Source organism: Furipterus horrens, unplaced genomic scaffold (genome assembly GCF_987537825.1).
Source record: "Furipterus horrens unplaced genomic scaffold, mFurHor1.1.pri manual_scaffold_6, whole genome shotgun sequence".
NCBI classification, from domain to species: Eukaryota; Metazoa; Chordata; class Mammalia; order Chiroptera; family Furipteridae; genus Furipterus; species Furipterus horrens.
This window is the reverse complement of record NW_028327176.1, coordinates 169343454-169364771: the sequence shown is the minus strand read 5'-3', so window position 1 is coordinate 169364771 and position 21318 is coordinate 169343454. Positions and strand designations below refer to the sequence as shown.

General features: G+C 41.8%; 1 protein-coding gene across 1 annotated transcript in view; it reads left to right on the top strand.

The window, feature by feature from the left end:
- Window positions 1-932: 932 nt before the first annotated feature.
- Window positions 933-21318, top strand: part of SLC2A12 (solute carrier family 2 member 12) — a 50797-nt gene continuing 30411 nt past the window's right edge. The window contains exons 1-2 of the mRNA XM_090279872.1: window positions 933-1150; window positions 19808-21148. Coding sequence (XP_090135998.1) covers window positions 1036-1150; window positions 19808-21148 — 1456 coding nt within the window. The 5' untranslated portion in view covers window positions 933-1035. The remainder of the gene's footprint in view (window positions 1151-19807; window positions 21149-21318) is intronic.

Below are 21318 nucleotides of genomic sequence, written 5' to 3'. Positions count from 1 at the left end.
ATAATTCTAATTTCTGCTCAAGATTTTTCAATAAATATGATTTGCTGACTACATTGCCAAAAGCAACTGTCATATCTCTCTAAGACCTTTTATATAAATATACTCACACATCCAGAAAAGAAAAATCCTTCTTCTCATGGCCTGATGTTGTTTCAGATTATATATGACCATCACACCCACACACACAATGAGGCATTTTTAGTCTGGCCTCTCTGAACTGGAAATACCCACCTCCTAGAATCAGGCTATCACACAACCTGGCAGAAGATTTGGGGTTGGTTCCTCTCTAAAGACAACTGTGCCTGAATAAACTGGATTAGGTTGCTATAATCCCAGGGTCCAAGAAATCCAAAGAGGCCGTGCATTCTGAGTGTGTGTATGCTGGGTATCAGGCCTGGGTTTGTCCGGCAGGCCCTAGAGAGGGAGTACATAAAGCATTCACCTGGAGTAAAATCAGGTTCAAATAATAAAGATGTTTTATGCTTTGTGTAAACTGGTAAGTGTCATGAGTCTTGGAATAACAGTCTTGCTGAAAATTTGACACACTTTCCCTTCTGGCATGTGTTGGCATAAATTGTTCCTCTCTCTGCAAGATTAACTGATACCATCTGTGAGTATTCTGGGCCCTCACTCTCAGCCCGCGTTTGAATCTGCCTGTCTCCTTCCTTTGCCTGTTTTCAAAGGTGCAGGAATGAAGCGTTCACAGCCACAAGCAGCGTCGGAGCTCCGTTTCTTCCGCGGCTTGTTAACCCCTTGCGCCCAACTCCACATCTGAAGGCACAAACAGTCCTCGGAGACATGGCCCTCCCACTGCCTCTGATAGGCTGCTTGGAATAGCAACAGCCTGTGTCACCGAAAAGGGCAAAGCCTTCGGAAATAGCAACAAAGTTGGTCACAAATCACATTGGCTTTGCCTGAAGTTTTTTTTTTTTTTTTCCCCCTTCTTAAGCATGCGACCATGAGGAAAGTGACCACTGTTGCCACGGGGGGGAGTCGGGGTGGTTTGGTGCCGAGGGAACCGCTGTAACTTCTACCATGGTACCTGTTGAACACACAGAGGCCCTCGGTCGCCTGAACCCGAAGGGGAGACCAGCCGAGACTGATGGCAGCGAAAGAGCCCGCGGCGGCCCGCATCCTCCCTGGGCCAGAGGTAAAGTGAGGCAGACGGGCTCCGGTGATCCGCTAGAGAAGCGAGCTGAACTCGAGTCTCACTCGTGTGTGTGTGTGTGTGTGTGTGTGTGTGTGTGTGTGTGTGTGTGTGTGTGTGTGTGTGCGCGCGCGCGCCTGTGTACACGTGAGCATGTTAGGTGCATGGAGCGAAGGAGACAGGATCTGGTGGGGGGAGTGATAAGGAGCTATACTGTGAAGATTGAAGTCCCACAACTGCTAAGCTGGGTCCCATTGATTATGCTGACAATGTGATGTGTAAATTTTTTTTTTCATTTTGGCACGATCGACCCGCAAGATAGTCACATGTGTAAACACACACGCACCCATATATGCACACACACAGTTTTTCATCTGTTTTCACAAATAAGAATCTGTAACAAGTGGACATTCTAACAACTGCTTTTAAAATCAGCTTAAGTAGGCTTCATAAAATTATTAGTTACACAATCAATGAACACAACTTTGTTTTTAAATTTTCAGTATCTTGTTTGTATTGAATTAGAGCTTTATTCTATTTGGAGTCGCAAACCGTGGCTTCCTTGCTCCCGCTTTCTTTAAAAGCAGCCTTTTGAACTGAGGTTTAATTCTTTTTCTCTGAGAGGTGAAATTTAGAAATTTTTAATTCATTTCAGTTATCTTTGCTGCACCAAACGCTTTTCTCCACTTCCACATTTACAGTTCCCACGAACACACTGCACACTTTAGCTGCCTCTTCCTATACATTCAGTTCTCTAAAGAATAGCGACAAATGGTAGTATGAAATGAAGTCAAACACAAATAATTCTCTCCTTCCTATTGCTTTCCTCAACTCTGCTCCTCCTAACTATGTAATACATTCCCAGGCCATATATTGGAATGTCATGAATAATCCAAAACACCAAACACCTTGGAATGGATCTATCCACTTACTCTTAAGTTGTGGGTTTGTCTGATCTTGGAATTCAATCTTCTACCATCCTGGACCTCCCTCCTCCCTCTTGGAGGCACGGAGTTGTATGTCCTGGGGGGATGAAAAGCTGTCATTCTTCCCTGACCTGCTCCTTGCTCAGCCTTCTCTTGAGTTCCCACTTCCAGTCCAGAATGAATAATAACTGGGGTCATCTTTCAATATGGCCCAGCTTTGGCTTAAGTAGAGCTATCTCCTAAGTGTGTTCTGTGAGTCCTGAGTCTAACAGCAGGCAAGGGAAATTTGTATTGGGGTGTAAAGGGAAAGTTACAAGGTTGTAGTTGAACTTCTCAGGATTGAGCTGAAGGACAAGCTGAGGCAGTGACATTAACAAAAAAGGTGAACTAAAATATTGCCAGTGATAATGATACAAAGAAGATAAAGAGAAACTTTTTTCTGGAGGTACCTCTGCTGTAATAGCTAAAAATTGACTTTTTAATTTTGATAGGCTTTGAAGGCACAGTGTATTCTGAGTAGGTTAAATCACACAAGTTCATAGTTATCCCGAGAACAGTTAAGATGTGTGTATATTTGCAAAGGTTAAATGAATACATGCACAAACTTTAGTTTCAAGTGCAACTGTTTATGTTGAAAAGAAATGATAAATGAATACTCTACATTATCTTTTAAATTAAATTTTATTATGTAGAAGAGGAAGCCTAAATGTTTTCTAAAAGTTTAAATGAATACAGCTTTGATTTGTGCTATGTATACTTTACATTTAGATGAATATAAACATTTTATTTTTACTTTAATAATTTTTCTAAGTTGTGAACATCTCTTGGTACCCAAAGGCAATTTATACATACATATATATATATATATATATATATATATATATATATGTGTGTGTGTGTGTGTGTGTGTGTGTGTGTGTGTATACAATGAATGTGTAGTACAGACTCACTCTGTGGTTTTGACAAGTTACTTAACCTTGGCTATTGAGATTATATTTTAGTCTGTTTTATGAAGATGTTGAGATTTAATGGAGTAATATTGACAAATACTCCTTTTGAATTATTTATATTTTTAAATTTCCACAGTTTCATTCAGAGTATTGAAAATAGGCTTAATGATTGATCATACTATTCTTGTATTTGAAGGTAGCAAGTCCTTGTCTAGTCCTAGGTAGAACAATTAAAGCACAAAGAGGAGTGAGTTATACAGTTCAAGACAAGGTAATTAAATCATTTGAGATACTGAAAAATGAAACAAAACAAAATTCCTAAGCTCTGTGATTGCACTCCCTTAATGCTCTTACACACAATGAAAAGTATTAGCAGTTATTCCTCCACCAACTCCCCTTAAACTGTAAAGACTGCATTGTTTCAGTGACTAGAAACTAATGAACTGAAAATTCATTTTCAAAAATCTATGACTCAAAGTGGGTACATTTTTAGTGAATTTTTCAGTATTCATAGAATCAGTTATAATTGATTCTAAAGGGCAGCGTTGAACTCAATTTGAAATCCTGGTGCCTAGAGTCGACAAAAGATATAGGCGAAGTGAGAGACATGGTGTCCTGGAGTGTCTCACCAAAAAGCACATGAGGCCAGAAGATGTGTGGTTGGCCCAGGTTCATGCAGTGGCTGGAGCAACGCTGACCCTGGCCAACGCTGACCCTGGCCACCGCTGGCCCAGGTCTAATACCTGTTCCTCCATGTCAGACTCTGGGTCTTCCAGGCTCTTTGAATTTCATGATTCACACAACTGGCTAGCAGGAGGGTTTCCTCAAGCCCCCCTACACCCCACCAGCACTGCTTTTTTCTCTTGGATCTGCCCTGAAGGTCAGAAACCAAGAACAGTATGCATTGCATGAGTATAGGTTCTCAGTGCTGCAGGCCAGCTGCTGAACGCACTGGAAACCCAGATCTCAAGAACTGGGCTCACAGATCCAGCAGAAAGAGTTGCACTTCATGCTCTCTAAGACCCTACAAAATTTTAGATGCTACAGTCTGAGATTTAGCAAATGTATACCTCTGCTACTCACATAAATACTGTAAGGCATTCTCAAATGCATTTAAAGCTGTGAAATTTTACAAATAGAAGCTCAGTAGATAGGTGGTCAGTATATAAGACAGGTAACCATGGCCCACTCTAGTGGAAAGAGGGGAGGTAGAGAAAGGAAGGCCCTGTGTCCTGTCTGCCTCTGCTCCCTCCCATTCCTTGTAGCCCTGAGCAGGCAGGCTCCTGGTTGGGGATCACACTGAGCAAACCCCAGAGAAGAGAAAACCAGGCCAACCAGCTGGACCTAATAACAGAGTCAGCTGTGAGAGGAGCAATTCCAACAACATACCAGTCACTTTGGAAGACCCAGCTGGGGGCCCTTCCCAGTTCTGCAGGCTTTCCCTACATTCAAAACAAAGTGACAAAACCCATGACAAAAACTATTGTGTCTTAAAAACATGTATTAAACAAATTAATGTCTGATAACAACAAAAACAAATTCTTGTGTGTAGCTTGACATTCCCAAGGACGTGACAGGCTTTATAGACACGTGAAGTTGTGGGACTTACAGACTCTTCTGTGTGGAAATAAGACCAGATTTAAAGATAACCATCTCCCCCGCTCACTTCAGTCACTTATCTCTTGTTGACTGTACTTTGAATCTCCCTCAGAAATCACACCAAAAGTCTACACTTGAGGCTTTTCATGACTCTAAGGCCTGGGCACATGGCTTCTCCAAGATCTAGGAAGGCAGAAGGCTCTAAACATGGTGGGAGCTGTTTCAGGAAATCTATGGGTGGGGTTTGTCTCACCTGGATCTTCAAAAGCTCTTATTCCCCTTTAAGGTAATGTCACCAAAAAAGGGCAGAGAGATTACTACTTGCCACAGACCACCTCTTGCCTGCCACAGCGGTAGCAGACACACATTGGTGGGAACCTGTGGTGGTAGATCCTGATGAACATGGACAAAGGCAGCCCAGGCCAGCTATCTCAGTTGGTTAGAGCATCATTCGGATATGCCAAGGTTGCAGGTTCAATCCCTGGTGAGGGCACATACAAGTATCAGCCAATGAATGCATAAATAGATGGAACAAAGTGATGCCTCTCTCTCTCTCTCTCTCTCTCTCTCTCTCTCTCTCTCTCTCTCTCTCTCTCTCTCTCTTTATCTCATCAATAAATAAAGCTTTAAAAAAATATTTAAAAATGCAGTGGTACTTCGGTACTTATTGGTAATTCGTTCTAGAACTTGTGATGAGTACGGTAACCAATGAGTACCTAATGACAATGTGAAGCATTTTCTCTTGTGAGGTGGCATTGTGACTCACAAGTTCTAGCAAATGCAATGAGTCCCAGGCAAGCACCAAGTACTGAAACATTTTTTTTCTCATCAAAATTTGACAAGTACAGGGTTTGACAAGTTCTGAGTACCGAGGTGTGACTATATTTTAATTAAAAAAATAAACATGGATGAAGGCAGGCCAAGGAGCTGCAGGAAGTGCTGCTGACCTGCATTGACTAAAGTTAGCTGGCAGACATCAGTGTGTGTGGACTGATTTTACAGTAAATGCCTATGCTCATAGGTGAGTGCTCATGTTCTAGTTGTTAATTATTTTGACCATTACTCTTCTTTCAGTAAGACTGCCAGCAGGAACTGAGGCCTGGAGATCCCAAGAACATGCCTGATGGTAGCTGATAGGACCGTAATGTGATCCCTTAAGACATTCTTTGTGAATACTCAAGGGGTTACGTTCTAGTGATCTAGATCTTATAAGTAGCTGGTAAAAACAGAATAAAAAATACCTTGAGTCTACCCTGAAGCTGCCTGAGGAAACTGCAATTTACAGCTATATATCAAAGATAAATCAGCCAATTAAAAACGCAATTTTTAATTGCTGGTGGGTGTGTGAGATAATATTTTTCATTCCAGAATAGTTAGCTCTTAAATCTAGTTTTATAGGTAGCATTTTGTCAATGGGAGGAACCTACGTACTTTTTAGCCTCTGGGTTGAAAAAATTCTGAGAGCTCCAAACCTCCCTCCATTGGAGCGCAATTAACTTGGGCTTCTAAGAGCTGACGCGGCTATTTACTCACCTTTTATTAGCACAAACTGGTTCTATAAGATTCCTCAACTGAGCAGGGTCCAGGCTCCCTAGTTTAGTTTTGTTTCTCATAAACAGTCTTTCCCAAGAGGATGAGTTATTGAATAAAAGAAGGAAATGAAAACCATGGACAAGGACACCAAGTTATGGTGGTGAGAAAAGAGGAAAAGGGGGAATGGGCTTATTTCCAAGGAGTTATTTCTCTTATCTTTCTAAGTTCCACCTGGACCAATAATCAAACTACTGTAACATGAAAAAGATTAGCAGGAGAAAATGACCAAGTTTATTACGTATGTACACACAGGGACCCCATAAGAATATGAGATTAGAGGACAGATGAGGCAGCAGAAGCTTATATACCATCTTCAGCTAAGGAGGGCGAGGGATATTGTGGTTTGGGACACCGCAGGGCAGGACGGCAATGCTCATGGAGATGAAGAGCAAATGTTTGGTAAATAAGTGTTTGCTGGGCCATATTTAACAGTGAGACACAGAGGAGACTGACCCAAGGGGCCTTGCTAAGTTCCTCTCGGTCTATCACACTAGTTCCTATGAAACTGTAGCTGTTTTTAGTGGTAGCTCACTTCCTGGATCAGGTCCTCGCTCTAAATTCTTTTAGGCAATTAGGGGGAAGGTCAAAGATTTCTTTTTTTTTTTTTTTCTGAATCTTGATTTTCTTAAAACTAGCCAGCTTAAGATAATCAACATTACAAAAGGCATACTTTGTGGTACCAAACCCATTTTCCCCTCAGACCAAAGCCCAGATAAGAATGATTTCCCATCCTATCTTCCCTCAAAGAATACCCAATCTCAGTTAAGGGCAGAAAACCTGAAATCTCCCCCAAATACCTCCCAGCTGAAAGTTGGAGTCAAATATATTACATTTACAGTAAATCATAAATTAATATTTTATTTTGGCTCAATGGGATCATTTTGCATCCTATGCCACAGCACACTCATTTATGCATTTGCTAACTGGATATGCCTCAGCAATATACAATTTTTCTATACAACTTAAGTAGAGGTCATAATAAATTACTAAAGAAATTTATTACATTATTCTTATTTTAGAAGGTTTCATTCTTCTTGAACAATGACTCACTTTATACCAGGAAGAAAAATGGAGTCTTTCATTTAACTTATAGGAATGTTTTTTCCTTAAGTAAATCAAGCATAATTTACCTTTAAATTGTTAAATTGTGTTTCCCTTGGAAGTAGTTGTTTCTCAGAAACACTTATGACTCAGGTTGGCCTGGCATTGTTAGGCTCTGGGACTGTTAACTATGTATTACTTTATTCAAAATGTCTTGCTCCTGCACACACCTGTTGCCACAGCATATGGAAGTTGGAGTCGGGAACTATGTGCAATGCTCATTTCGTAACCTGCCTGAAATGGTATCTCAGCCCCAGATGTGCATGGTTTTTTAAGAATGGGAGGGAAATTTGCAATTAGAATCAACTTAATTTATACAGTGAGAGTGCATTCCCAAATTAATGAAGTGTTTCATTTCCATTGGGAAACGAATTATAGAAATCCCGAGACAGAATCACAGGAAAAATGTTTCATGCTGTAGGCCTAATTATGTAGGTACTACCAAAAACAAAGGAATTTGAGAATGTATAAAAAGACATAGTTTTAATGCTGGAAACAAGGTACATTTCACTTTCTTTGCTATCAGTAAGAGAAACTAGTTCAAAGTTTTACTTCCATGTTATAGAGCCTTTACTCATCATTCAGAGCAAACAAATTTTTGTTGAATGATTGTGGGCCAAGAACTTCTATTATTATTTTCACATCCTATCTTTACAACAATCTAATGAGGCAATATTACCCCCAGTTCATAGATAAGGAAACTGAGGCAGGGAGAGCAACAGCTAATGTTTATTAAGCATTTACTACCATGCACCAGGTACTCCTCTATCTCATTTATTTTCATAACAACTTTATAAAGTAGGTAATATGATTATCTTTATTTTAGGAATGAGGACACGAGGAACAGAAAGGGTAACAGACACATCAAAGTCTAGCTGTAAACTAATCAGGCACCCTGATTCCAGACTGTACCTTCACCAGTAAGCCCAGGTCCCTCCTAGAGAGTAGCAAAGTGACTTGCTCCAGGTAGCATAGATATTAGGGGGCAGCATAGAAATCCATACCTCAGTATCCTATATCCAATCTAGGGTTTTGCTCACTTGGCCAACCATCCAGCACTAAAGTCTACTTCCTGCTCCGTTCTGTAATCTGACCTGTGAATTTGGTTACCCAGTAACAGTCCTCTCAGAACTTTATTGCATTGTATTTTAGCTAATTTCCTAATTGTACATGTAACATGTCTTTTTCTATAAAATTGTAAATTCCCAGGTAAAATATATATTCTTGGATTTATCAGAGCTCTGAGTCAATTGCAGATGCTTGGGAAGTACTGTGCAATTCATAAGAAGAAACATTATGCCTTTTCTCTGCATTTCCATCAGGGATCCCATGCATGTGGCACAAGTGCCACCATCTTGTGCCACCAAATCCAGATGTAACCTAGAAAATGCCTCAACACAATGCTCACAATAACCACCCTGCTGACTGCACTGTCCACCCAAGACAGTGCTGGCACATCATACATGCTAAATTGTTAAATGTGTAAATTAGTGAAGAAGTGTTTGTTCAGCTTAACTAGGGAGCATTTTAATTCAGCAATACTTATTGATAGGTGCAGTGCTGGATATTTCAGGGTAAAAAAACAATCTAAGGCATTATTCATGTCTATAGGTTTTACCAACTCACCAGAAAGGTAAGAATCTAAATAATTATAAGACAATTTTTTAACAAATTTTGAGAGTCTACTAGGATTCAAACATGATGGTAAACCCTGGGTCCAATGGTGAACAAGAGACCCCCATGCAGTGCAGATATGCTTATTAGCAATTGGTGGAGAGAAAGGAGATCAGAATACCTGCAATAGAGGAGGTGGCCAGATACATAATACTATGGTAGTGCACAGGGGCAGCTCAGCCAGTGTCCAAAGGGTCCTGGAAGACAGTGTTGCTAAGCTGAGTCAGGAAACTATAACTGAGGCCCATTCGCTTACAGAGAGCATTCTAAGCAGAGAAATCAGCTTGTATACAAGTTTGGAGAAGAGAGAATGGCACTTTCAGGGAACTGCAGAGGGAAAGAAGATGACAGGAATCTGAAGATGTAAGCAGGGACAATAGCACGAACCTTTGTGTGCTTAGTACCATGAGAGGGGGAATTCTTGGAAAGAGACCATAACAGTTTAAGAAAAATCAAGAAAGTTTCCGAAAGCGATGGTAGTGTTGACAGAATTAGGGAGTCTTGGAAAACCTCACCTGCATGTCTCTAAATCCTCCAGCTTTTTGGGTTCATCATCCTTTTACTATTTAAGTAAAAATAGTTCCAATCCCAACTGTAAGATTAACTTCACACTCCTTGCTCCTCTCTCGTCCTCCTATCCTCAGACGCACCCAGTAGACCTCAGGAGACTTGCGGTTTTTCTGATGGCTTCTTGCACCAACTTCCTGTTCCCACTGGATTCCTGCTCTTCACTTCCTACACCAGTCTTCACCCTGTTTCAGTCCATGTGTGGATTACAGCCCCCTTTCCTTCATATACTCAAATCCCATTCTTACAAGCTCTTCATAGATTTTTACTGATGATCTGAGGAGGGCTCCAGTGCAATTGAATATTAGCTGGGGCCATTCTGAAAATCCTCCTGTCAAATCTACCTTAGGGAATTTTGTAAACCAACTGAAAAAAAAAAAATCCACGGACCTCTTGGCCTGTTTTTCCTTTGTGTTCTGTTCCCATCCTCCCCTCCCCACCCCCCAACTTGACAACCTATTCTGATCTTTTCTCTTTACTTCTGAGCCTTTTTTAGATATTCTCTCTCTCGCTTTCTCGCTCTCTCTTTCCCTCCCTCTCTCTCCTCTCTCTCTCTCTCTCTCTCTCTCTCTCTCTCTCTCTCTCTCTCTCTCACACACCTTCTCTCTCTCTCTCACACACACCTTGTCAAAATTCTGCTTTATATTGTAAAAAACAGCTCACCTCTTTCTCTCTCCCTCTTTCCGGTAGGCTGCCTGTATATTAACAACATGGCCTATGGGCTTCCCCCCTAATACTCTGGTAGCCATCTAGGTATTTATTTTTAGTAAAGTGCTCTTCCTAAGAGCTTTGTAACCACAGGAGTTACAAAACTATTTCATTCCCATTTCATTTTCCTACATAAAAAATGTAAAAAGGACTAGGGGTGATTAGCAACCATATTTTGAGTACACAGTCTCCTTTTTAAATAGCAAAACAAATTCAAATTCTCATATAGTTTTCACAGTTTTATATTTATTGATTACAAAATATGAAATGACAGAAAGCTACTATTCAAATACTAGCACTTTAAATTTTTTTTTAACTATCACATTTGCATGTTCAAAACTTGAAGTGCAGGTATGTTTGTTACTACTTTTTCCAACAGTCAATAATCATTGATGAGATGAAGATCCTTTTTGAAGGCCTTGTCAGTTTTGCAATGTCCATAGCTCCCCGCGTCTCCCACGCATTGAGAACCTCCATCCTTGAAGTTGTCTCCACGTAAGATAGCTGCCAGGTTGTTCTCCAGATTCACCCCTTGTAACTGTCTATTGAAACTCCCCACAAAAACATGGGAAAAAATGAAAAAAATTACAACAGCATTAAAGTCAGACGTAGTCCCCAATGAGTTCAGACTTAACCCTAAATAGAATGCAAACATGGCGGTAATATATAAAAGAGGGCGGTAAACTGTTAGATTTCCACAGACCCTCACTGCGCATCCCTCAGTTCTCACCAGCCAGAAAAAGAGAAGACGTCTCCATAGCCCCGAGAGCCTTCTGAGAAGGTAGGAAGTTTTTGCTCCGTAGTGCAATTCTTCCCATCCTCTGTTGTCATTATCACCTCTCTTCTTATGTCTCTTCAGGGGCTACAACTCCTAAGATATCACAACTTTGGGCTAGGTAGGAAAGACAGTGCTCATTGCATTTTGGGATATGAAATCAGTGTAAGAAGCAACAAAGCCTAGAGGAGCCACTGAAATGGTACATTCTAGAAGTTGTAGTTTTGTATGTACATTTTGACAAGCAAAGACCCATAGGTTGTTTTAAATAATACAGGGATAATAATTATTTATTCATAGTCAGGGGACAAGAAAAAAAATCCTTCCTCAGTCCAATGGAGCCACACTAGAAAAATAAGTTCTAGAATGTCAGAAATGTGGCTAGCAACTGTGCACAGCGATCGCTCCTCCAGGTCTGACTAAGAGGTGTTTACAACTGCAGCCGGGTGGCTGGAATGTGGTCAGACACTGCCAGCCTAATAGCTGTGGGAACTTCTTTCTGCTTTTCTGCCTTTTCCACCTGGGGAACTAAAAGATTCGGATAATCAATTCTCAGTCTCTTACAGCCAAGTTTGACCGCAGATCCCACGGATTCTGGTCCATGAGACATTAGCATAACTTTGTAGGGGAAGATCAAAGTTTTCCTCAATCCTCTTAGGTCCCATGCTGGATCTGAAAATGAAACCCACAAAGACAGATTAACAGGAGAAAAGCATCCAAGTTGATTTAATGTAAGTTTTACGAGATATGGGAATCTTCATAAGGAAAAGAAGACCCAAAGAAATCATTAAACCTGAGTATCTGTACGCCAGATTTGATGCAGAGATGTGATAGGTGAAGAAGTATGAGATACATATAGTAAACAGGGAAACTTAGCAAGGCTTGTTTGCTTGGATTCCTCTTGGTGTCTTTTTGGAGATCAGATCATTCCTTTTTTCCTAGTATAGGGAGTGCGCTTGTCACAGGGTTTTATGACCTGCTTTAGGAGGAAGAGTGAGGGGAAGGCCAGGGGGAACTGCTTCTGCCATTTTCTTAAAATCCTTTAGCTTAAAATATTCACTATGCCAAGGTGCCCTGTTTTGGAGCAAGGTATCCTGAACCTCCTCATCTTCCAAGGGGCTTCTGAAAATGTTCTTTCCTGATAAAATCAAAGAGGTCTTGCCCTAAGCCTTCTTTCATTGTTTCTTGCCTTTAAATCTGGTTGTGAGCAAAAAAATTTTTAAGGATTTTATTTATTTATTTTTAGAGAGATGGGGTAAGGGAGGGAAAAAGTGAGGGAGAAAAACATCAATGTGTGCTTGCCTCTCACGTCTGTCCCCAACTGGGGACCTGGCCCACAACCCAGGCCTGTGCCCTGACTGGAAATCGAACCAGCGACTCTTTGGTTTGCAGGCCAGCACTCAATCTACTGACCCACACCAGCCATGGCTGAGCAAATCTCATGCTGGAGGTTGTGGCAGCCACCTTGTGCACATGATGACAAGTCTGGACAAAAGCCGACCTTCTCGGGATGCAGAAGAATGAATAGAATTCTGGGAGATACCAAACTCAGCTTGGTCTGCTTGCTAATTAATAAGTACCACAATGGTCTAAACGCTTCTTTGTCAAGCTTGAGGTTTCTTGCAGTCAAATATCACCACCGATTTGTGGGGACTGGGTGAAGAGAATGCAGCAGATCTGGTTATTGGCAAATATGTTCAGTTTTTTGTGGGGGGCAAGTATGTTTTAAATACAAAGGCAATGCATGCAGTTGAAGATTTCTTTTTACAGGAAACCTACATTTTGTAAAACATCTGATTTCTGTTTTTTGTATATTTTTTTTAGTTAACTTTGGAAAAAGAGATGTAGGACATCTAATGATAAGAGTAAGCTCATGTGAAGCTGGAGCTAGCTGAGAACACATGCAAGCAGACTTGTATGAGACATGTAAAGAGCGTGAGGAGACTAAAAATGCAAGAGGAGAATTATTACTGAAATCTGTGATGGGGAAGCTAAATGTGGGAAGTTATTTTAGATGCACATTAAAGTGACGAGATAGGGAGAAGAGAAGAAATGAATATATATAACTAACATGTAAATAATTATTCTTAAATAAAATGGGAGAAAAAGTACCCCCAAATACTAGGGAAAAAAATCCTTTCTGAATGGAACTTAACTAGTTGCCGAAAAACAGAAGAAACAAGCACTTTTATCCTCATCGAAGTTTCACATTGAAGGAAGGAAAGAAGGAAGAGCAGAAGGAACAAAAGAATAAAAACTGTCACCAGGCAGAAAAGGATAGTTAGAAACAGCAAGATGCAGGGAAGTGCTAATATTGCAAATTTAAACAATATCCCCAGTTTGGAAGAAGTTAGTTCCAGGAAGGTGTGTCTGTGAAAGTACTACTAAATCATAGCTCGGATGGGAAAAATAAAAAAGAAAGCAAAGTGTCTGTCTTTGTTGTTGTTGCTGGAGAAAGGTCAGACAATAGTGGGTACAGAGAGAAGCCAACTTTTCTGTGGGGCTGAGTTTCATTGTATGTTAAAGAAAGAATTGAGAGGGGAGCTGGAGAGTGGTTAAGTAAAGGTTCATGCCCAATACTTACTACCCCACAGGATACCACACACGTCCAGGGACAAGAGGCAGCCTCTGGGGCCTTTGCCAGCTTTTGTAAACACCACTCCTCCTCTCTTTCATGAGACAGCCCTCTGGGAGATGGTGTGAGGGAGCTCTCTGGTCCAGGTTCACGCCTCCTGCCTGTGAACCTTGCCTCAGGTACAGCATAGCTCCCCTCTCCTCATACAGACACCTCTGCTCTCAAGGAACTGCCAGCCTAAGGCAGGAAACCCAGGTAACTAAGTATAATCCCAGGCGCTGTAAGGCCACCCGTGGGAAGGCAAGAGAGAGAGGAGAGATTCATGCTAACCAAGAAGAGGGAATCTGGAAAGGTTTTGCCAGGGAAGGGGTGTTTCAGCCGCATCTTCCCTAGACCCTGAAGGATGGGGAAGGACATGCCCTGAAGGAGAACAGGATGAAGAGAAGTACAGAAACGGGGACAGCGTTTTTCACAAAGAGCACATGGTCTGGAAACTGCAAGGGGGACTGAAACCTGGCCCACTGAAAGGGGGCTAATAAGAGCTGAGTCTGGGCTGAGGCACTGGGCTGACATTTAATAAAATAGAAATATATGAATGACAATGAAACGTTCTATGGTCTATGCAATACTCTCCATGTTAACAGGCTAATAATAATAGCGCTGAAAACTTTATAGAAATGCTAACAATGAACTGTTTAAATGCTAAGCATTTAGGTAAGCATAAAGTTATATATACTAACCGTTGCCTAATTCTAGGTATTAACCTTAGTCTGCTGACAAAACTGTGTGGAGGAGGAGAGCAAGGGTCAGCGTTCTGGAGTACCATTATCATTCATTCATTCATTCATCCACTCAACAAATGTGTTTGCCTTGTGCCAAAAACTTGAGGTGGGCGTACAGATATAAGTTAAGCAGAGTTCTTGGCTTCAGGAAACTTTCGGTCTAATGGGAGGACAAGCAGGTAAATGAATGAATGCCTTCAAAAGTGACAGATGTCCTGAAAACACACATTGCATGCACACCAGAAGCACAGAGGGGCTGGGGATGGAGTAGCAGAAAAAAGCACAGCAAGGTGGTTGTCACAGAAGTGGCACCTGAGATGACTCTTGAAAAATGGGTTGGTACTTAGGGAAGAGGAGCAGAGAAAGGAAAGACCACAGCTTCAAGGACATTTGGGGGCTTCTCCAAGTTTTCCTCAAGCAAAAGAAGAAATAGGGGGGGGTCTTTTGAAGTTGTGAAATAGTCACAGTTGGTCAAGCTGTATAATTACCTGGCTGCCTGCCAAAACAAAAACAAAAAACAAAACAAAAAGAAACCCACCCCGGTGTGCATGTTTTTTCATTCTATTGGAGGATTAATCAGAGGGCAAGTATGTATTGCGTGTGCATTATGTACATACGCTCTAACAGGCATATGGGAAGAAAGGGGGAAAAAGAAAGCAGGCAGAAATGCAAATATTGTGGAAAAATTGAGTGTTTCAGTGCATGCCAGTTAGTTGTGGTTTCATGTGTGAGCAGGGCAGACAATGCAACTATTGTTTTAGCAGTGGTTGCAGCCTCTGGCCCGGGGGGCCTGCCATCCTCTGTGCCCTCACTGAGGGTCTCAGTGCTCTCGTTTGCATAACACCTTCTGGCTGTGATCCCATCGTTGCCAGGAGCAATTTTACTTTATTACCTTGTGAAAATCCTCATAGCATCATCAGATTGCTGGCCTTCTAGCAAAGCAAAAACGCAGGCGGTAGGTGTGACCCAACAGCCTATGGGGACCAGTTGACAATCTCCAGACATTACCACTTCTGTGATGTCCACTTAAGGCTGAGCTTTTCTCCTGGCACTTTTAGAGAATGGGGGGATGTCAAGGAAAGGCCCCTGTAAAGTTAGGCCATGAGCAGAATGACTGAAAAGGCTGAACCTCATCAGGAACATGAAGTGCGGACTGTTTGACTTCAGGCCTGGGTGTTTTGTTCTTTTTCTGAAAAGGCACTAATTACCATTCCTCACCCTGTTCTCTCCTGTAGCACTGGCTACTTCTCCTCAGTCCGACCAGCTGCCCCAAACTCTCCCGTCATATTTAGGCAAATATAAAACCCCACTTTCCTGCCACAGCCTTTGTCTTTCCTTTTGCTCCCTAACAGACTTCTTGGAAAAGATATCTTTACTTTCTGGCATCCATAGGGTAATGTCTTGCTTCTATCATCATCAAATCAAACGTGGACACAGGAAAAAGCCCACTCTTTATGTCTTCCTTCATTGCTTTTGTGTGATAAAATAGCACCAGGAAAATTACCTGTGGTGGAAGTTGAGGAAAAAAGCTTTCCTCTACTCTCAAGGTTGTTTTGGCTGGTCTAGTAATCAAATAGACAGGAGACAGAGAAAATAATCAAATTTAATTACATACATATGTATGGGGACCCCGCATACATAAGAGAGTCAGAGATTCCACTTGCATGAAAGGTTCAGAGCTAGAAAGGGAAATTGAGGGATATGGGACTTTCTGGGATAGGGCTGAGGCAAGGCACCTCGGGGCTTCAGAAGGCGACTGCAGGGAGAGATCACATTCAGTAATTAATGGTTTGCCTTACTGTACAGGTAGGTAAGAAGTTGTTTCTGGTGATACCTCTTATCATGGGCCAGAGTCCTAATTTAAATTCTTCTAGGTAGTTAAGGGGAGGCACAGTTTCGGGATCTTGGTTGCCTTTAGCTCAAAATACCCTGCATACCATTGAGACATGCCCTGGGGCGGCTCATGCTGAACCGCTGTCAAGTCCTACTGTGTCACAGGCCTGCAATCTTGGGAGCTTTAGGTACTAGGGTTCCACACTGAACTGGAATTTAAAATCGCAAGTGGGCAGTGTGAGGACTGGGATAGAAATTCAGCAGGAGCAAATAGCAGCCAGGAGATGAGTGAGGAAGCTAGTTTGGGGCAGCGGTCCTTCAAACACACAACAGGGAAGGTATACCCCTCAAGTAAAATTCAGATAATGATGGCCTTCACTTAATTCTGAAGCATAAGATCCATGTTGGTGTGCCTCCCCACCATGTGAGGATAGGGTCATAGAACATCCTAAAAAAACTTTTTAGGCATTTGAAGATAAATTCCCTCGATAGATTAGAGAAAATGTGATATATAATTTTTTTATTTTAATTTTGTAAAAATAATTTTGTTAACCAATAGTTAAAGCAATTATTGTATCTCTGAAGAATTATACACAGCACTAGCTGCTAGGTCTCAAGAGGGACATTGATGAACTGGGATGGTCGCCAGACCCTTTGCACACTTTGTCAATGTCCTAAGAAGCCTGGCTAAAAGAATTAGGCCAGAAAGCAGAAGAAAGAGCAGGATCCTTTTTCTCTTGGAAGGTATTTCTTCTATACTACAAGAAGCTGGCTTGTTCCACCCTTCACCCTGACCGCTTCCTAACCTGCCACATCAGACTTTCTCTAAAGTAGCTGAAAAGAGCATTAGAGAGAGGGACTCTGGTATTTTAAGGGGTCTTTCCTTTTATAGGGAAGCACTCATTCCCATCCAGCAAAAGGAGAAAACTAGGAAGGGGAAGGGGACGGTCAAGGTAGCAAGGACAATCTGCCACTCAGGCAGTTCTGGCACCCATTCCCCCATGTCCCTGACTCGGTATGCCTCTGCTGTCCTCTGTCACGCTAACTCTCCTTCTGGAGTGCCTCACTCCATCTGCCTACCAGGTGTTTCGTTCTCCACGTCACTTATTTCTCCAATCTGAATTCCAGAGACCAATAGCTAAAATGCACATGCTAATTAACACATCGCACGTAGATAAAATGAAGGATAACAAGTAAAGATATGAAGCTGTATAATTATATTCTTATCCACATATAAGAATTTGACCCCGTTCTCCTTGTGGCTGAGAGGAATTCACTGAAGATTTTAAGATCACATAGAAAAAAGAATATGTGGAAACTGAGGGCATAAGTGAACTTATAAGCGACTACTATAAAGTCATTTTTCATATAAAGATTAAAACAGTACAAAATAAACATTAGACCATAGAGACTCACAAGAATGTGAAGTTTCTTGAGGGGTAAGGAACACATCTGTTTTGTTTCATTGCTATATATCTACCCCCAAGTACCTAGGAAAATGCCTGCCATGTAACATTGCAAATGTTTATTTGTTTTCATGGATAAATTGCTGATTTAATTTCAATTTGGTGGTTTGTGTTTGGAGTACTCATAAATTCTATTTTATTTTATTATGGATTATTGCATTCTTATTTGCTTCTCCATTTAAATGTTTAATTCTTTTAAATTTATTTTTTGGAATCTCCCACTTTTCTATATCCTACTGGGATCCGAGAGATATAAAGTACTTTGGATATACCTTTATTTGACTTGCTTCTTTCACTAGAGCTAAACAGCATTTTTAAGTGCACGCTCTACCCCCTGCTTCAACAGGGTTAGATAGTCTTAGTTCAGCCTGTGATCATTGTATCCAAGCACATGTTTCTACTTCTTTTACATACATCTCATTTCTGCTTCTTCTCCATCTCCTTTACTGTCACCTACTCTTCTAAATGTTGCTGTATCCTAGGCTGAAGTTCTAGTCCTGCTTCTCTTTTTTTCTGTTCTGTCTCTCTAAGTGATCTCATGCATTCCCGGGGCTTTAAATGCCAAATACGTGCTCCTGAATCCCAGATATGTATCTCCCGCTTTGACCTACTCTTAACCTACAAATCCGAATACTCAATCACCCACTTGGGTAAAACAAGCAAAACATTTTTGTAAGTCTAAAATGGAACTTCTGATTTCCACTGCTCCTTTCACCCCCATTCATAGGCAGTTCTCTTCCCAGTTTCCCAGTATATCACCCAACCAACTACTCAAACCATGGAGAACTCTTGGGTTCTGACCCACTTCCTTATCCTCCAACGTCAGTTCATGAACAAGTATAGTCATTCTTTTTACCACCAAATTAACTCTTGAATCTACTTACCTTCCATTCTACTTCTCACACCCAAGTCTAAGCTAGCACCATCTCTTGTTGAGACTAAGGTGGCACATTGCTCCCTGCTACCCATCTTTGCCCTTGAAGATCTCATCTGCTCACAGCAGCAAGAAACTCAGAGTGTCATGCCCTGTTACCAGCTGGTGGGCATTGACCCCCTTATCCTTGGAATATAATACAAAGTTGTCACTGTGACCTTCCAGACTTAGGTAAAGGATCCCCTCTGTACTTATGCACATTAACTGATACCCTCTCCCAGCCCCTTCTCCAAGCTCATACTATGCCTCACACATGAGGTGTTGGCTGCCTGACAGGGTTGAAACATGACCTCAGGCTTTGGAAACTGCTGTTTCCGGTGCTTGCAATATTTTGTTTCAGTTTTGACAAGTTACAAACATAACAAACACCTGTATACCTAACCCCCAAAATTAATGACTTAACATTTTGTAATTTTCCTCAGATTGTAACATCATAATAAATATTGAGCTTCTTTCCCACATCCCATCCCCTTCTCCTTACTCAGAGCAAGTAACAGATATTGCTGGTTCCCTTGCCTGCATCCATTTCTCCCTTCCTTCTTTCTGACACAGCCTTGACTTTGTTAAGGCTCTCACCTCCTCCCTGCCCCCACGCCCTTGCCCCCCTGTGCTTCAGCAAAAGCCAACAGTTGGCCCAATTGTGGCCAAGGAGACAAGAAGGAAGGTTTCCTGGGGGCTGTGCTTCCTTCTGCCTGGGAAGGTACACAGTGGGAACCTGGGAGGACTTCTTGAGGCTCCTACCCTCTCAATCCTGCCCTATTTGCCTTTAGAAAACCAGTTGGAACCAGAGGAGCCAGGCTATCTAAATTTCTGATCCAACGCCAAGGCGGGAGCTAAACAGTGTTCTTGTTTGTTCAGTCTTCATCATCTGTCATCTGCTTATCTTGCATAACTGTTAGCTCAAAACTTGAAACAACACCAACGTTACAAATAAAAGGAAACGACTTTCTAATGTCTCCACCCTTCTCCCAAAAATGAAAGAAAAAATGACATTTTTCTTTTATAGCTAACCATTTTGCTGGGGGGAGGGGTAGCATATTATTTTACTGTACTTATGGGTGTGTTCATACTCAGTGTTATGAAATACTTATACCAGGGTAAGTCTCCATTCAGACATAAAATGTTTAAAATAACAATTCAGAACTGACCCCTCTGTTTCTCCTCTCTCTGCCTGTAGGTTGCGGGATGTTTACGCTCCTGTCATCTGTCACAGCTGCTGTCAGCGGCCTCCTGGTGGGCTATGAGCTTGGGATCATCTCCGGGGCTCTTCTTCAGATAAGAACCTTATTAACCCTGACCTGCCACGAGCAGGAAATGGTTGTGAGCTCCCTTCTCATCGGGGCCTTACTGGCCTCTCTCATGGGAGGGATTTTAATCGACAGATATGGAAGAAGGGCTGCCATCATCTTGTCGTCCTGCCTCCTTGGACTTGGAAGCCTAGTCTTGATATTCAGTTTATCTTATGCGGTTCTTATCGTGGGCCGCATCGCCATAGGGGTTTCCATTTCACTCTCTGCAATTGCCACTTGTGTTTACATCGCTGAGATTGCCCCACAGCACAGAAGGGGTCTTCTTGTGTCGCTGAATGAGTTGATGATTGTCACTGGCATTCTTTTTGCCTACATTTCAAATTATGCATTTGCCAATGTTTCCCATGGCTGGAAGTACATGGTTGGCCTTGTTATTCCTTTGGGAGTTTTGCAAGCAATTGGAATGTACTTTCTTCCTCCAAGCCCCCGGTTTCTGGTGATGAAAGGACAGGAGGAGGCTGCTGGAAAGGTTCTGGGAAGGTTGAGAGCCACCTCAGACACAACGGAAGAACTCACTCTGATAAAATCTTCCCTGAAAGATGAATATCAGTATAGTTTTTGGGATCTGTTTCGTTCAAAGGACAATATGAGGACCAGAATAATGATAGGCCTAACACTGGTGTTTTTTGTACAGATCACTGGCCAGCCAAACATATTATTCTATGCATCAACTGTTTTGAAATCTGTTGGCTTCCAAAGCAATGAGGCAGCTAGCCTTGCCTCCACAGGAATTGGGGTCGTCAAGGTCATCAGCACCATTCCAGCCACACTCCTTGTAGACCACGTTGGGGGTAAGACCTTCCTCTGTGTTGGCACTTCGGTGATGGCAGCCTCCTTGGTGACCATGGGCATCGTGAATCTCAACATCCACATGAACCTCACCAATATCTGCAAAAGCCATAGTCTTATCAACCAGTCCTTGGAGGAGTCTGTGTTTTATGGTCCAAACAATGTGTCAGCCAGCAATGAAACTCTTAGAGAGCCCTTTAAGAAGATCACTTCCCACAGCAGAAGCTCTCTAATGTCCACAAGAAATGACATGGATAAGAGAGGGGAGATGACCTCAGCATTCTTACTAAATGCTGGACTAAGTCAAACTGAATACCAGATCGTCACAGACCCTGCAGAAGTCCCATCCTTTTTGAAATGGCTGTCCTTAGCCAGCTTGCTTGTTTATGTTGCTGCTTTTTCAATTGGTCTAGGAACGAGTGAGTATTTTATTTTTTAGTCCTTCCCTCTCACCTGTTATAAGTGTTAATGAATTGCTTCTGACCAGTAAGGCATCTCACTGCTATAGTATTTTGGATGTAGAACTACTAGAAGCAGGACAGGGATAATATTGGTCACCTGATGTTTCTACTAATGCAGAAAGTATGCT